Source organism: Pyricularia grisea (assembly GCF_004355905.1).
Source record: "Pyricularia grisea strain NI907 chromosome Unknown Pyricularia_grisea_NI907_Scaffold_8, whole genome shotgun sequence".
NCBI lineage: Eukaryota > Fungi > Ascomycota > Sordariomycetes > Magnaporthales > Pyriculariaceae > Pyricularia > Pyricularia grisea.
The window spans coordinates 1,772,503-1,790,305 of NW_022156721.1; the positions used below are offsets into that span (position 1 = coordinate 1,772,503).

Sequence of the window (17,803 nt, forward strand, 5' to 3'; positions counted from 1 at the left end):
AAACCTATCGAACCATTTTAGCCCGATATTTGATTAATCCCGCGAGAAAATTAATCTTAAAACCTCCTACGTGGCCCCCATTTTTGGATATTATAATATTTATTATATAATATATTTTTATTACGGCGAAATTATAAAATTTGTTTGGTTTATCCCGTAAATTATTTTTGCTAAAAATATTAGCTGTAAATAAACGTATAATTTAATAATTATACGATAATATCGGTATTTAAACTATTAAACGTAACGTAAAGTATTATCGAAATAAAACAAAATGGGTTTTATTTACCCAAATATGTGGTTATAATCCCAGGGTTTTTTTAGAATTTTTTTTATTTTAGTATTGAATTGTGGTGTGATTTTTGCGTTTTGTGTGGCACAAATTAAATGCAATGAAACATAGATGTAGGCCGCTTTAAAATGTTTTTAAACAGATACACGAAGCCTTAATATATTTTATTATTTTGAATTTGGGGCTAAAAAAGCCAGGTATTTAAACCTAAAATACCAACTGCGGTTTCTTAACCTACCAACCGTCCGAATTCCCTATATGCTCAATTTTTTTTCGGTAGCCATCTGGTTTTGGTTATATAGCTTTCTTCCTTTAGGACAATGTCGAACTCTGGCACACTATTTATTTAGTAATTTACACAAAAAAAAAAAGAAGGGTAAAAAAAAGGGTCCGCCTTCTCCCATATAACCGGGCAGATCCCGAGATGGCCCCGTTCGGGGAGCCAGGAAACCAAACCAACTACATATCCTGGTCTACCCCACTTCCCCAGTTTACTACCATAGTGTACAATACCAAGCATCCTCCACCATTCATGGGTCAGACCCACCTTTGTTAGCGATTCACACCCAAACACACCAATAAGCTTAACAGCTGAAGAATTTTCGCCCTCCGGGCGCCGGTCGTCATGGCCTCACCAGAGGTCTCAAACCGCCGCGCGCGCCCGCAGAGTACGCCGCAGGTTTTGCCGCCGGGCCAGGCCGAGTCGGAATACGTATCTTTCGATACGCGCACCGCTAACGCGCCTGAGCCGGCCGGCCGCGGAAGGTACTCCAGCCTCCCGGCCTTGGTCATCAAAATACTGCAGCAGAAGTTGGAAAACGTGGAAACAGTCGGCAGCTGGCTCGAAGAGGTCTTACGCCCACTAACAAATCGGTCACATGGGCCGAGCGAGCCGCCACGCCACCAGCGGCGGCCCTAACGCGAATTTTAACCCCGGCCACGCGTTCGTACCCGATACGTACGACGCCCGGCAATGCACCTGACAGCTCCGCAGCTCCCTCCCAATCGGGCCGGGACCGCTCCCGAGCCCCGAAGCGTTGGATAGAATAGTAGTCCAACCGCATCCTGATCCGCGTAAATGACAAATTGCGGATGGTGACAAGGGAGCTATACGCGGTAACCACCAAATTGGCCGAATTGGTCTCGGTGCCACATAGTGAAATCCCAAACGCCAAACGTACCCCTACGGGCTGGAGTGTTACGGTGGCCTCTGAGGAAACACGGCAAAAACTCCTTAACCCTAACGTAGTTAAGGCCATTATGGACGTATTGGACGCGCGGGAAGTTACTGTCCCGACAATTTGGCATATATACGCCGTTTTTGGAGTGCCCCGAACGTTTAATTGCCTGGACGGAAGAAAGGACGTATATGATGTAATCCAGGAGGAGATTACCGTGGCAGTAGGCTAGCAGCCAGTTAATTGGCATATTTCCAAATATGGTTACGACCCGTATACGGCTGAGGGTACGCGGATAGTGTCTTGCCTTTAACCCGTAAAGCTTTTTTAGCTTTTTGGAGTGTCGAAACGTGCGCGGAAGGTTGAAAAGTTACGCAAAATTACATATTACTACGATGGTTGCCAGGGATATTGCGAAATACGTCGCTGCGTACGGTAAGCGCGTTGCGGTATATGTGGTGAAGCAAAATATGCGATAAAGGAAGAGCCGTGCAAGGTAGCCCCCAAATGCGTTAATTGCCACGGCTATTTCCCATCCGGATATAAGAATTGCCCTGCCCGACCTTTGGTGGTAAATGGGAAGTTTGAACGATTTTTACAGCGTAAATTAAAGGGGATTCGTAAAATTGGACGTGCTAACCGTGCCGCAATTATTAACGACCGGGCTAAGGCGGCCCGCCGAGAGCCAGTACCTGTAATTCCGGTCCTAAGTATTTTATCGCAGCATTTGCAAACTTCGAATTCCCGATCGAGTATTTTAAATAAAAGAGCGCGGCTATGCGAGGCGGCAGGGGCGGATATCCGCAATTTTCTGCAGGTTGAACAGGAACGCGTGCACGACGAAATCGTTTGGGCAGCCGAAATGGAGGAGGACGCAGCGGCTGCCGAACCTTGCCCCGCTAATGTGATAGATTTGGAAGCAACCCATCGATTAATATAACGAAATATTTGTTCGGTATTATGTAACGGGAAAGTTTCGACGTAGTTTGGGCCAACGTAGGCAAAAGGACGGGTGTGCATTTGAGCCTGTTGGAGTTATGCCACCAGAGAGAAGTGGACCTGGTTAACGTCCAAGAGCTATGGTGCGGGCTAAAGACGATTACACAAACGCACCCGGGTTATGATGTTTTTGCGCCAGTGGACGAATGGCACGCCAGCATTTACGAAGCCATGACTGGGTTCCGGCCCCGGGTGCTTACCTACGTTAAAAAGGGGGCCGCCCTAGGGGCCGCACAACGACGGTTACCGCAGGGCCAAAATACGCGGGAAGTACTTTGGCTCGATATTAACGGAATATTGTTTGTTAACGTATATAGGGCTCCGGGTATTAAGGCCGCGTTGGAAATGGTATGTAATACCGTGCCAAATGGACCCACGGTGCTAGGCGGCGATTTTAACGTAGCGGCTGCTGCATACCAGCCAGGCCGCACAAACGCACGCGGAGGGGATTAACTGACGGCATGGGCGCAAGCCCAGGGCATGCATTTTACAGGAAATATCGGCGTACCCACCCACCGCGACGGGGGTTTGCTGGATATGGTTTTTTCTAACCTTCCCAGCACAATAAGTGTGGTTGATAGCAGTCTTTATATAGGTTCCGACCACGAATTTTTTTATACCACGTTGCGGACGCGCGGCGCCCCGCGCCCAAAGGCGGTTAACGTTTCGGTTAGGGACGACCGGCTACCAAAGTTCGCGGAGCTACTTGCTTTTGGCATGCAAGACATGCCGGACCCGGGATCCGCGGTCGATGGCTACGTATTGGACGCGTGGGTAGCTGAATTTACAACTTTATGGGAGCAAGTGACGTGGGTCGTGGGTACGCCGGCGGGAAAAAGGGGCAGCTCGGCTCCCTGGTGGACCGAAAACTGCCAGCGGCTCTGTGCCGAATTTCAGCGGGTTAAACGGAGCGCTGTAAATAGGGCAGACGCCTCTGCCGAGGAGAAAGCTTATACGAAAGGGGTGCGGGCCGCGAAGCGGGAGTATTGGAGGCACTGGATTGACCAACTGCGCGACGATAAGGATTTGTGGAACATGGTGGGCTGGCTGGGAGCCGGGCCACGCCTCCGGTCCCCGCCGCTGGTTATTAACGGCGAGCAAGTGAGCGAGCCCTTAGCAAAAGCGGAAGCACTGCAACGGGAGGTGCTTAGCGGAAGCACTGCAACGGGAGGTGCTTGGCCTATTTTCGGCGGAGGATGACCTGCAGGGAGACCCCTTGGAGGCCTGGTCGGCGGACGAGGCTAAAATCCCTTGGGACACCCAGGTTAGTGCGGAAGAGGAGGAGCGCTCCTGCATTGGGGTTACGAGCACGTCCCCGGGCATCGACGGAATTACCGTCCGGCTATTGAAAGCCGGATGGGCTTCGTTGGCTGAGCCGGTGCGCAGGCTTTACCAACGTTGCCTGGAACTCGGGCATTTCCCAGCGCCTTGGAAGAAGGTCGAAGTCGCGATGCTACCGAAAACGGGGAAAAAAGACCGGAGCAGCGTTCGATGTTGGCGGCTTATAGCCCTCCTTTCCTGTATCGGAAAAGGCCTCGAAAGGCTCGTTGCACGCCGTATAGCTTGGGCCATACACGACAACGGGCTCCTTAGCTGCACCCACGGCGGTGCCCTACCCAAGCGATCGGCGACGGATCTGGTTTGTGCCCTCGCCCACGATATCGAGCAGGCTTTAGCTCGCGGGGAGGAAATTACCCTTGTCGCATGCGACGTCCAAGGCGCCTTCGACGCCCTTCTCCATGGGCGATTAATACGGAAAATGCGGAGCTTCGGGTTTAGTAAAATGCTCCTTAGGTTCGTGATTAATTTTTTAGGCGACCGCCAGGCCCGAGTCCGGCTGGAGGGCACGACCACGGGCTTTAAACGGCTTGGGTATGGCACCCCGCAAGGGTCTCCCCTTTCCCCGATCCTGTACATGCTATATTTGGCGTACCTCGTTAAAAATGGTGCGAAATGGCGGCTGGCATACGCAAACGACGTACTTACATAGAAATCGTCACCGTCGTTGGAGGAGAACGTACGTTGGCTGGAAAATAAATTCCGGGATATGCACGAAATTGCGGCGGAAAAGTAGATCCATTTTGCAGCGGAAAAGACAGAGGTAATTCATATCACTAAGAAAAGGCACGGTCGCAACCCTGAAATCCGGATTAATGGTAGAACGGTTACCCCGGTCCCATTACCGGGCGGTCGACGCGGACAAAGCGCCTCCGGGGCCGAACGTTACCCGGGCATACGTTGGCTTGGTTTTTGGTTCAGCCGGCGGCTTGACGGGCGCCGCCACGTGGTCGAAAGAGCTGCCAAAGCAATGGCAGTCGCTGCCCACCTCAAAGGCTTTGGGGCAGTAAGATACGGACCGCCTGCGGCTGCACTTCGCAAGGCAGCGGTGGCATGCGTGGGCTCCTCGGCCACCTACGCAGCCGAGGCATGGTACAACCCAGCGCACAAACAAAGAGGACTCCTTAAAGCACTGAATAAAACGCTGGTCTTAGCGGCACGGGCCATCCTCCCGGCGTATAAAACCACCCCCTCGTCCACTGTTCTCAGGGACGCAGGATTACCCTCGGCCCGCGTCGCGCTGGCCCACACCCGCCTAAAATACGGCGCCCGACTGAGGCTCGCGGACAAGGGGCACCCCCTTGTCAGCCGCTTGCGTGAAATACCTCGTGCCCGTAACCCAGGCCAGCCGGCCACGACCCTGCAAACGGCTGCACAACTCCTCCCGCGGATCCGGAGATTAGAGTTGCGCGCACCTCGCAATGCCCCGCATTCTCGCATTGACCCCACCGGAGGAGTCCCAAAAAAGGAAGCGGCCCGCCGCTTTATGGAATGGCTGGACATGGTATCACTTGACGATATCGTGGTATATACGGATGGTTCGGAAAAATACGAAAATAACTGCGTCCAAATAGGGTACGGATGGGCCGTTTTTAGGGCGGGCCTGGAATTTGCCGCAGAATCCGTATCTATTACGCCGGAAAGCCATATTTTCGACGCCGAGGCGATTAACGCCCTAAAAGGGCTATAGGCGGTAGCTAGGGCCCAGCCAGGCGCCCGCATCTGGATTTGTGTGGACAGCACTTCGGTTATTTGGGGTTTTAAAAGCGACGCGCCGCGTTTATCCCAATGGGCTTTTTTGAAATTCCATAATTTTATCGATTTACTTCGAAAACAGGGCACCGAGGTTCGGGTCCGTTAATGCCCTGGGCACCAGGGAATCCCGGGAAACGACCGGGCTAACGAATTGGCCAAAACCGGTTCCGCCGGACCGCCGGACCCAAACCCGAAAATTTAGTAAACCACGTATAACGGTACCGGTACGGTCTTTAAAACCATTTTTTCGAATATAAAAAAGAATTGGTAGCGTAAAAAACTTTGTAAACGGTCCCCCGTATATAAGGAATAGAAATTCCAATATATACCGAAAAAGGAGCCCGAAAAATTGCGTTTGCCAAAACCCCTATTGGGCCATTATTTGGCCATAAGGACCGGCTACGGCGATTTTAAAACCTACTATAACCGTTTTAATTACCAGGATGCAAACATTTCGTATGCCTGGTATTGGAAACGGACCTTCCCTAAATACCCGGTATATTACCGCCATTTGCGGGCGGTATGGAAAAACTGGCCGTAGTTTAATAACGACCGGCCGGTCGGGCCGCCAAACCGCGCCTAACGCCGCAAATTCTTCCAAACAAATTCCGGGTAACCGAAAAGCTTTAAGGCGTTTTCGATAGCCACCAATTATTTTAACGCCCGTTCCAAAGCGGCCCGCCAGCGCCCCGCGCGCCACGAACGCATTTTACGCTTAGGAATACCGATTGTAAGCGATTCGAATTTAGACGAAGAATAGATTTATTGCCTTTTTACCCATATTTTACGGCACAAACCGTCAGACGAGCCCTCCGTGCACCTTAGGTACGGGGTCGCGTTAGTGAACTAACCCCCCTAAACAGGACCGGGCCCGAACCCGGTCAGGCACGACCCGCCTCTGCCCTCCTTGCTTTCCCCCTGTGTAAATAAAGGAGATAGAATGCGCGCCGAGATACCCCTCGGGAGGTTGCTAACGGCCGGCTAACAAGCCGGGCCGAGCCCGGCGTTAAATAATACTACTATTACTACTACTTGGTGGATCACACATTTTCGTTCGACGTAAATTCGGCGATGCGGTGCAGGGTGTACAGTATCAATTACTCAAACTCTCCGCGGTTGGTTACTTTCAGGAGTAAGTAAGGCGGGAACATTGAGCTTTAATCAAGTCGATACAAGCGATTCGCGGGGGAATGGAAGTATAATAACATGCAGCGCGGGGTAAGAAGGTGGTGATCTAGCTAGGCAAATTTAAAGAACGATTTTGTTGGTTCATATGTGGATTGGACCCATAAATCTCGACGGGTGGGACGAAGAAGCCACAGTCGCACGGCCGGCTGCCGGAAATCATCCGGAGCAAGCTGACAGACAACTTCAGGCATCCGGCTTGGAATTGGCAGTCTCTGTAATCTAATCCTCTCAACTTGTGTGTCCTGCCTGTAATCTGCAACACTACTTTGGCTGCGCCAAGTGTAGACTCATAGACGTCCAGAACCAGGGCTAGAAATTGATACGAAGTGAGTTCCTAGTTCAACCATACATAAAATGCTATCAATTCCATGTGTGTGTGGGATATCAGGTCTATGAGGTCTGCTTTGCGCCCCTTCATTCCATGACCTGCGTTTCGAGGAGAGAAAATGGTTCATTATGCAACCCTCATGGATAGATAGTCAGCCTCCGCTTTATTTCGCCACGCATCACCATGCGACGCTGGACCCCGCATTTTGCCGTACATAGTAGCGTGCCGCGGGTGATAGAGGGGCCTCGTGATGGACGACCTTCTAACTGGGATAAGTGGCTCAAAGAGTGGGATTGTATGCAGGGCTATCTTGACGGAGTACCAAATCACGTTGTCAGTTCTGTGGAGGTGCAAGCTTTGACAGGCATTTAGGAGCCCTCCATAGGCGGGCGGGGAGAAAGTGCACAATCCGATTGGCTGGCCTTGCAGCGTTAATTGGCGTAGTTAGCGTTTTTTACTGGGGAATAGTAAGTGATTGGGGTGTCATTCGCAACTCCCCCTTGGCAGTGGAAATTATGACGAATGGTTGCTTGGCACAACGTGTGTGATTCAGCTATGAGACGATTTTGGCTTGCGCAAGGTTGACAAAAATTGCCAAACAAGAGACTTGTGATTAAAGTAGAACTAAATTTCATACTAAGAATTATTCCGAAAGACTGTTCGTTTGTAGCCCTATATTGCCAGAGTGGGCATTGTAGGGCCATGTCAAGTGCTGTCAAGAATTCCGTTACTATCACAAATTCGCCTTGTGTTGGCAGGCCATTAGCCGGCAGCCTAGCCCTAGAAGTTCAATACCAGTCCGATTCATGCCCCAACCGGAGTAACGTGATTTATCATCCTGCCCATACAACCTCGCCTGCCGCCAACTTGCTTTGGCAGCTCATTGCTACCTTCGACATGCGATTGCTCACATAAAACCTCTAATCACCAATCAATCTAACCCTTATTTTTTAATTTTCTTGTCCAAAAAATCTTAGGAATCGAACCGCTCTTAAGTGCTACGGCAGTGCTTTGAGTTCTGTGATCGACACAATGACCTTCACTTGTGGCACGTGTTGGCGCGAGTTTCCCGCAGGCTGGCACTCCCGCGAGCAGCATATGAACGCTACGGGCCACGAACAACCGCAGTTCGAATGCAACGATTGTGATCGCTATTTCGCAACACAGCAAGCTGTGAATCAGCACATGGACGCCCTAGATCATTGGGCTGAGTCGGATGAGTCGGAGTACGAATGTGATGATTGTTCCGATGCGTTCTCTAAAGAAGAAAACCTCCGCGACCACGAGATTAGCAAGCACTTCTACTGTGATCTTCATGATCGGTATTTCCAAGACGAGAATAGCATAAAAAATGTACGTACCACAAATATTGAGGGCAAAGCAGTTGGACTAACTACCGCATATAGCACCTTAATGGTAGCAGTCATCGCAAAGCGGATCTAGCCTGCCCTTTCTGCAAGACGAGGCGTACCAACGCAACAGGGTTGATCCATCACCTGGAGCGCGGATCCTGCCTAAACGCCCCCATTGACCGAGCAAAGCTCCACGATGAAATCCAACGCCGTGATCCCAACAGCATCCTTACCAACAAGCTTCTTAAGTGGCAAGACACTGATACCTACGAGGCCACACAGAAGGCTTGGAACGCCGATTCCAACGGGTTTGATTGCTACTTTTGCCACCGAAGCTTCAAGAAGCTCGAATCATTAAACCAACATCTCGAGTCACCAAAGCACCGGCAGGATATTTACCACTGTCCTAATCGCCACTGCAATAAAGAGTCTCCAACCCTTGCTGCGATTATCAACCATTTGGAAAGCGAGAGTTGCCGGTTTATGCGCTTCGACGCTGTTCAGCACAATGCTCAGCGAATTATTACCCCGGGGCGGATGATAGCCTTTTGAAGAATGTTTCACATGTGCATTGCTGTTGTAATCTTGCCGCTTGTGTCAAAGGCTCGGTTTCGCTTGGGTTGAGGACGAATAATGTGTCAGGTACTATCTCCATGCCGCACACAGTGGTTGGCTAAGAATTTTAGCGTTAACGTTACTGTTGAACTGCTTGCTCTTCGTCTGATTTTTCGCTGCCAACGTTGTGCCGCGGATGCTTGCCCCACCTTTTACCTCCTTTCCCAAAACACCCACTTGTCAGCATGCGATGTTGAGACCCCGCAGTCTGTCGCTTAGATCGGATTGCTCCAATCCATACACTTCACTTCCACTGTCACCATTTTGCATTTGTGTAATCAACGGAAGACAATGACTGTAATAATGACGACGGGGATGATAAAGATGACGCAAAAGAATTCGAAAGTGACTTGACAGAGTGAAATCTGTGCGCAGCAACAGTTGCAGGATCAAACCCCCGGGGTAGCCCAAGTGTAAAACTATTCTGGGGTTACTCCCAACGTTGTGAGTAGCGGTAAAGTTGAGCATGGGCGCTGGGTTCTTATTTTTTCGAGCTTCCATGATGCCATCCAGAAATTGCTAAATGGGAGTTGATATAAGTGTCAATTGAAGGTGACGGATGAGGGCGGTGTCTTCCAGGGGCCTGTTTTTGAGAAAACAGTAGCATGGAGGGGTTCGAGAATGCAGAGGGGAACTGGGATTAGGATAGAAGTGGTAGGAGGCTCGGGTACTATTTCCAGGAGTAAACTCCCAATATTCCCCGGAAAACCTTTGGCCTATAGAGTAATTCCTCCTCCAGTTTGGAAAAAATGTGATCAGACAATACATTAAGGTGTGTGGCAGGTTTGCACTAAAGGCAGTGTAAAGCGACCCTTGTTTGGGGCCAATAAGGAGCGCTTCCTATGTGATACCTGATGCAAATGAGAGCTGGGGAAGCATTTGGGCTCACGCACCGAAGTTTACTTATAAGGCTTCGACTGCAGATTGATCTAAGCCACCCGGGCATTAGGGATACTATGGGTCATACCTCGACCTGGAACCTGGGCGCACCTGTGGTAATGTTGGTGTGCTTATTCGCGTCTTTAGGCTAATAAAACCTAAAATACCAACAGCGCTGCGCAGGAAGGCTGCATTGCTGAATTAGGAACCCATTTCGTATTATTTTCCAGCCCTTGTACCGAACATCTACTAATGCAGAATGGTAGTGTTGGCAGCAACTGCAACCATGTATCCCCCCCATAGTTCTCTGGACCATTTGGTTAGTCGCATTTGCATACGTCACCCGACATTTTCCCCTCGCGAAAGCAAGTCCAGATTGGGGTCACTACGGAACTGGAAACCATGTGGCTAAATGGAAAATTACCCCCTGTCAGGCGTTCACAGCCTTAGACAATCAAGCCTACTTGCCTTGTCTATCCTTACGCGACAGGCCTGTTCGATCTTAACCCCTTGGCAATAACCATGGAAAAGGCGTGCCTTCAAAGCAACTGACAGTCTTGGCCGCTTGTGGCTGCATTGGCGCTTTACTGAGTACGTTCTCCATTCTTCATGCACGGGAAGAAAGCGGGGTAGTCCTGCATGTGCTGACGATAATTTTCCTTGCAGTAGACTCCACACACATGTGCTGGCCATTTGAAATTCAGACAACTATCAATTGGTGTGCCATACCCATAGACCAGCGAACGTACCATTACCGTAGAGCGAATGCATTGTTTGCTAGGCTCATTGGAACGGTAAAGGCCAGATGATAAATACGTGAATAGGAGAACTCTATGTCTGTAGTGGCCTGCCCTCGCATGCAATTCACGTGATTTGGATTACAATGGGCGCCTGAACATTATATTAGGCGGCTGCCGTCCATGCCAATATCCCCAACTTGTCCCCGGCGACTGATTGAACTTCGCCTCTTATTTTCGTTGCAGAATCTCGGGGAAAGATTCAATATGTCAATACCAAAATCTATTTGTGCTGCGTGGGCCGTCGATAATACACCCTGTCACAAAGAAGGCAATTTTACCTGCAAGGGTTGCTTATTGATTTCGGTAGGTTGAAAACATCTTTGGTCATATTAACAAGGAACAACTTAACACTGGGAGTAACTTAGTACTGTGGGCCAGCCTGCCAGAGATCTCACTGGGCGTTTCACAAGCCCGACTGCAAGTCATATCTGGGCAAGAAAACATGGCAGCCCGACTGGGTTTCTGAGAACCGACAACCCGCATTTATAGGAGATGATATGGGGCAAGATTTTGGGGGGAAAAAGTACCTCTGGGGCAACACGCCTGCCTTTGATGTCTTGAACCTTGAATCCAACGAGGGAGTAGACTACAATGAACAACTGAACCTTTTATTCGCCGGTATGTTTGCGGTTCATTTGCCACCACCCTCACTCAGTTAAACTAACAAGTTTGTTCTTCCTTTGTAATCCTAGCATCTGGCGATCTCCGGAACGTCGTGAAAACCATCGCTCAGATCCCCGCCAGCTACTGCCATACTGTTGATGTTACTCTAAACGACCTCGATCTTGACATTGTGGCTCGCAATGCAATCATGCTTCTTATTGCGTTTGTCGTTGACCAAGTAGACGATGCAGTCGACTGCATTATACATATATGGTACTCTGCTCTTATCCGCAAACATCACCTGGAAATTCTGCAAAAGAAGATCCGCCCACTCATCCAGGACGTTTGCAAAAAGATTGAGCAAAAGAAGCCCGGGAGCATCCAAGGAAAGACGTGGAGGTTTGGGCAGCACTCCTTGAGGCTTGTGCTGGAGCAATCAGCGTGGAGTCGTCTGCTATCGTATTTGGATGTACCATTTGGCTTGGACAACAAAGGCGCCCAGCGGATACGCCGAGCAGTAACCCTTGCCGAGTCCAGGAAGGATTATCGTCACAGGAACTTGTTATTTCACACACAGTCTCATCGAATTGCTAAGCATCGGTTCTGGGAGGACGGAATACTCCTACCATTTGGGCTAATGCGCGAGGAGTTTGTCGAGCCTAACCCGTAAGTGCTGCCCAGTCCGTTTGAGAGTACTGTAATACTGACTTTCGTAGGACCCTGTTCCAGACGGATGACACTTGGCCTCTGCGGGACAATGCCGATCCTTTCAACGGGTGGCTCTGGAGAGATATCCATGCCACTCCTAGCGGGCCTGCAACCGCAGATATATATGGAAAACTATTCTGCCACGTACAAAGTGTACTGGCCTCGTTTCTTCGCCGTCTGTCAAGTCTCACCGCTGTTTTTCAACTCCTGCAAGTCAATGCCCGTGATCTCGAAGGCTACATTGGGGCAGGGAAATCCTTCAGTCGAATAGAGGTATGATTATTACGAGATCTTGTTGCAGCTGGCTTGGGGAACTATACTGACACGACTGGCCCAGGTTGCAAACATATCGGACTGCGGTTACCTCGGGCCACATCTCACAGTCGGAATCATGGCGCCGATGCTCCAGGAGCCGGCAGTGAACCCACACGCAACACTTATCACGCTGTTCATGAACGCCGTTGATGAGAACATGACTGAACAAGACCGTATGGAAACCGCGATGAGCAGCCATTCATCCAAAGTATTGGTCGAATACCTTCCGCCAACTAAGCCACCGATCGGCAAGTACGACCCTGGCCTTATCAAATTCGTCTCCGCTCGGGATCTCGTCATTGGGTATGAGCAGTACTTCGGCCGGTAAGTATGAGGTACACTGACGAATGCTGCTTCGTCATATCTAACCTATCATTAGCTTCAAGGAAAAATTCAAACTTCGGGAACTGGCAGAATTCGTTGGGGCGGAAATGAAAGACCGTCACACAATTATTGAGAAATGGCCGTACAGGATGAAACTCAAGCCTAAGCAGCCAGGGGCGCAGCAGGAGTTCGAGCTGACCCTCGCGAGCGGTCTGTCAACCAAGGAGCGTTATATGGAGTGGGGGAGAGCGTAGCCAATAGAGTACTTGCCACGATCAATTGGGCGCGTGACCTATACCAAACTTTCCATCGGTGGCCAATTTCGACGATGCTTCTGCGTTAGTGTTTCTTGTGGTTCTATAGTACTACGAAAGAGGAGGATGGTCTCAAGTGCAACGAGATTTGGGAATGCCCAAAATATGGGATTTGTGGACCAAAACACGTTCTTGGTGACAGCCGCCCGTGGCTGTCCCAAAAATTGGTAGGCAGTTCCATTTTGGGGAATGCACAAATATGTCACATCCGGGCCAAATTTGGTACTTAAGCTGATTTAAATCCTCAGTTCATAAACTTATATTTATATTACGGACGCTTCAACTACCAGGCTTCCAACAGGGTGAACTAAACCTAAACTGCTATCATACTCAGAACAATGTGAATATTACAGCTGTTATCCAGTATACTTGCATTTTACCTGTTCAAATGGCAGTCATACAACCAAGGGCCGTAGATCCAGCCACCTTTTGCCATCGTACCCTTTTCAATGTTTCCGGCCTGGTCGCCATCATTACGGGCGCTGGGAGTGGTATAGGTCGCCCTATCGCCCTGACCATGGCCCTTGATGGCAACGCGCGCTTTTACCTTCTTGGCCGCCGGTTTGGCAAACTCAAACAAAGCGCTGCTTCGTTTGAACCTGCCCACGCCGTTACCAGGGTCACAACTATTTTGCAGGTCGACATGCCGCAAAAGAACCAGTTCGTCGCCACCGCCGCACGCATTACTGCTGAGACGGGCTTTGTGCACCTCTTTGTCGCCAACGCTGGAGTTTTAGAGCCCAAGCCACTCGGTTTCAGCGGATCAAAGGTGGCGTTTATCTGGGTTAGTTTTCTGATATTCACAATTTGCGTGTCGATGGGTTTAATCATCGGTCAAAGGCCTGAATATTCAGGCAATTGTCATTGCATGCAGCCCCATATCTTTATTCAAAAATGGACCTGGCCGTTGGGAGGATGCGACCGTTTTCGTAAGCAAAACCACTATCTACCCTGAACACATATGCACGGTCAGATTCGAAAAGCCACGGCCTCGCCGTGGGCTTTTATTCTTCCCATTTTGAACGACATGACTGTCTTTATCAAAACCTCCGAGGGAAGCATCTCGCAAGGTCACTCTGCAACCATTGTCAGCCATTAAAAGTAGATAAAATGTCATCAAGTTCGAGGGATTGGTGATGGAAAGGCAAAGGACCGCTGGTGACGTTCATACCCCTGTAAGTTTGTTTCCTGTTGCTGTGCTGATTTTGTACTCGTTTCTTTGCATCTGTTTTGTGTGTCAGGTCAATTTTTCATTACATTTTCCTCACTGCCGCCCTGGCGAGAGTCGGCAGGTTCGCCGTCATTCGATAAATCATCCGAGCCAACAAGGTTCCACCGCTGGCGTCATGCTCGCAAGAGTTGACTAACCGCGATGACATCTCCATTCCTCCCATGCTGCCTGTTCAGAGCAGTTATCAGCTGGTACCTGTCGACAGCTTTGGCCGCGATGTTATGCTCCTTAAACATCTGAGTGTGCGAGCCATTGCTGTTGGTACTGGTATTGTAGTTTTGCCGTCGGCCCATGGCAATTTAATCAACGTTACCTTGAAATAAGTTTGTACTGTCAATTTTGAATTTTGGTGACTGTTTTGAAAGAGAAGATGTATTAGACACGGTTTTCGGAGTAGGTGCGCAATAAAAACCTAGGAGCTGAAACATTATCTTTCATGCCCAACACGCAACACATTTATGAATTTCCTCATTCGTATATAGAATTTCAAGGCAACCAAGAACTGCGCTGCAATGAGTCAAAGTCCGGAAATACTCCGCACAACAGTTTAAGAAAGGGACGGGTGGCGGAAATTTCGTCCTGGGGTCGCAGTCTCTGCATGAAAAAAACGGAAACAGCAATTTAATCTCGGCAAGGCCGGAGACAAACACTTGGAACCGCTCAAGCCAGTTTAGGGCGTTGGTGGTTGTCTTTATTTGCCATGGTTCGCCAACACGGCTGTGAAAGTGTTGGGTTACTTTCAAAGGCATTGCGGCGCTGGGGCATGGGAACTGGGTTACAGTTTGTCGTAACTTTGCAGCGCCCTCCCGAAGAAGTTCGTTGCACGGGATGGATTTCCCACCTCTTATTTATTCGTCGTTGTCCCGCACAGCACCCAATGTCCGAGTGGTGAGAAACCGGTCCGAACCGGATTTTTGGGAGCATGAATGCAACGGTCGCAGATTTTCAACATTTAGCAACCTTTTGAGGCACCAGCGAGAAAAGTCAGGTCAAGCCACGAAGGCAACCTGCCCAGTCTGCGGGGCTGAGTTTACACGGACGATTGTAAGGAACTTTCATCAACAAAACGGCAAGTGCAAAATGCAACCCAGCATATAGTCTGCCCAGACCGGTGAGCCGACACGAAATGACGCCTCATGCCACGCTGCTCGGCCCTCCGCTAATCGCACCTACTCTTGGATATATACGGACAGAGAACCGGCCGATATAAAGTCAGCGGAATGTCCATATAGCATTAACATTAGAAAAGTTTAGAAGTTCATATTCTTTGAGACACTTTACATCCCTACAGCCAAGCATCTATAACACGCTTTAAATAAAACTTCGGTTCCAAAGATTATCTCTCATTTCGAGGATGATGGCGCCGTCTATTTGATCACCGAATTCGGTGGAAGTGGAGGTGGAAGGCCTATTTGCAAACATTAAAACAGCTAAAGTCTTCTCAATGGGGTGGGCCTTCAGGTTTTCTGAGTTAACGCAATTAAACGGAGAAATATCAAATCGTAAAACGCAAATTATTCTAGCGCTGGATGAATTTCGATCGAATAAAAAAACAAGCATTAGGACGGTTGCACTTTTTTATAATATGCCCCGATTAACGCTCCAAACCAAAATAAACGGGGTACAGTTTTTGGCCGACCGTCGACCCAATGCTCAAAAATTGACGGAAAGCGAAAAAAAAGCAATTATCTAATATTTATTGGACCTGGATTCCCGAAAATTTCCGCCTTAGATTACCGATATGGCCGCAATGGCCGACCATCTCCTCGCTACGCGGGACGCGCGACCAATCGGGATTTGTTGGGTAAATCGCTTTGTCCAACGACGTGCAAAATCAAAAACGCGTTTTTCATGTTTGGTGGCCAATATAAAAGCCAAATATAGTATCCAGGATTGCGACATTTATAATTTCGACGAAACCGGTTTTATAATGGGATAAATTTGCGGGCATATGGTCGTGATTGGGTCCGAAAAACGCGGAAAAGGCAAAAAAATACAACCCGGTAATCGAAAATGGGCAATTGCAATCTGCTGCATTAATGGCGACGGTTACGATGTGCCTTTATATTTTATCGTTAAAAACGTCCATCATTTCGCGAATTGGTATACAAAAGGCGGTTTTCCAGCATTTTGGCGTATAAAAACTACCCCCAATGGATGGACAAATAACAAAACAGGCCTCGATTGGATTTAGCATTTCGACAAACATACAAAATCACGGACAAAAGGCGTATATCGGATGTTATTACTCGATGGGCACGGCAGTCACCAATCCCGTGAATTCGAGGGCTATTGCAAACATTATAACATTGTTCCACTTTGTTTACCTGCTCATTTATTTCACCTAACTTAACCATTTGACGTCGGAGTGTTTAGCGTCCTTAAACGGGCGTACGGTCAAGAAATCAATGGTTTTATCCGGGCCCATATTAACAATATTAGCAAAATCAAGTTTTTTTTGGCCTTTGCAGCGGCCTACAAAAAATCTATAACGAAAGAAAATATGGCCGGGGGTTTTCGAGGGGCTGGACTTATGCCTTATAACCAGGAAACGGTTATATCCAAACTGGATGTAAAATTACGGACGCCGTCACCCAAAAAGCTTATTTTCCCCAATACCGACCCCTGGGTTTCCCAAACGCCTTACAACCCGACAGAAGCCGTTTGTCAATTTACGCTTATTAAATCTCGAATTAATCGTTAGTAAAGCAGCTCTCCCACTCCAATTTTTAAAGCAGTAAAGCAATTGGCAAAAGGTATGGACGGAATGGCGCACCAAATTACGTTTTTATCAGTAGAGGTCCGCAACCTTCGGAAGGCCAACGAAGCGCTTAACAAGCGACGGAGGGCCAAAAAACACGTATTCGCGAAAGAAAGACATTTGCTGTACAGGAGGTTCAAAATTTGGTACAGTTAAAAAATGCGAATAATCCGGTACAGGAGGAAAAAGATAAAAATGGGGAGGGGAAAAGTGCGCGACCGGTGACTAAACGACGGTGTGGCAATTGCGGCAATACAGGACATAATGCGCGTATTTGTCAGGAGGATGCAGGAATGTCTGATATATTTATTTCCGATTGTATTGAGGTAAAATAAGTAATGTTGGCGTTGCAATTAAAGCTGGGAGTTGGACCGACCGAAAAAGTGGCCCGGGTCCTGATATGGCCCGGGTCCTGATGAACCACGTTATGTATATAGATAGACCTTTGGCCCCATAACTATTTTAGTTAGAATTGCGCATAAATGGATAGGTTCGCGGGTACCCGCGGGGACTATGTAAGTATTGCAAATGACGCGACGCCCCACGCGCCAATTTTGCCAAACGCGCTTTCCATCTGTCACGAAAGCGATCCCAAAGAGACAAGGCTGCAATATAGGGGCGATTATATTCGAAAATCTAAAGCTAAGTGTAAAGGAAGAAGAAAGGTACGCAATGCCAATCGCGTACACGCGCCTAAGCGAGCAAATAGCAAACTTACCCTGGCGCCTTGTTACGTGAGGTGGAGCTAGTCACGGTTGGTAGTCGCCCAGGCACGCCCCCGACCGGGTTTTTTTTCGCTGTTTTTGCGAGCTAAGGCAGAAAA

The 17,803-nt window shown here is 49.0% G+C and overlaps 4 protein-coding genes across 4 annotated transcripts; 3 read left to right on the forward strand and 1 right to left on the reverse strand.

Annotated features, from left to right (window-relative positions):
* Window positions 1-8,110: 8,110 nt before the first annotated feature.
* PgNI_12178 (uncharacterized protein) lies at window positions 8,111-8,982 on the forward strand (the record flags this gene model as incomplete). Its single annotated transcript, XM_031132133.1, has 2 exons — window positions 8,111-8,431; window positions 8,485-8,982. 2 exons carry the CDS (start codon window positions 8,111-8,113, stop codon window positions 8,980-8,982), a joined length of 819 nt encoding a protein of 272 aa, XP_030977063.1.
* A 2,239-nt stretch (window positions 8,983-11,221) lies between these two features.
* PgNI_12179 (uncharacterized protein) lies at window positions 11,222-12,928 on the forward strand (the record flags this gene model as incomplete). The annotated part of the gene is made up of 5 exons (XM_031132134.1): window positions 11,222-11,342; window positions 11,417-11,993; window positions 12,044-12,308; window positions 12,373-12,674; window positions 12,730-12,928. The coding sequence occupies 5 exons, from the start codon at window positions 11,222-11,224 to the stop codon at window positions 12,926-12,928; spliced, it is 1,464 nt and encodes a 487-aa protein (XP_030977085.1).
* Window positions 12,929-13,376: 448 nt separating this feature from the next.
* PgNI_12180 (uncharacterized protein) lies at window positions 13,377-14,087 on the forward strand (the record flags this gene model as incomplete). The annotated part of the gene is made up of 2 exons (XM_031132135.1): window positions 13,377-13,772; window positions 13,962-14,087. The coding sequence occupies 2 exons, from the start codon at window positions 13,377-13,379 to the stop codon at window positions 14,085-14,087; spliced, it is 522 nt and encodes a 173-aa protein (XP_030977284.1).
* Window positions 14,088-14,230: 143 nt separating this feature from the next.
* On the reverse strand, window positions 14,231-14,512 carry PgNI_12181 (uncharacterized protein; the record flags this gene model as incomplete). Its single annotated transcript, XM_031132136.1, has 2 exons — window positions 14,231-14,326; window positions 14,357-14,512. The coding sequence occupies 2 exons, from the start codon at window positions 14,510-14,512 to the stop codon at window positions 14,231-14,233; spliced, it is 252 nt and encodes an 83-aa protein (XP_030977283.1).
* Between the last annotated feature and the right edge of the window lie 3,291 nt (window positions 14,513-17,803).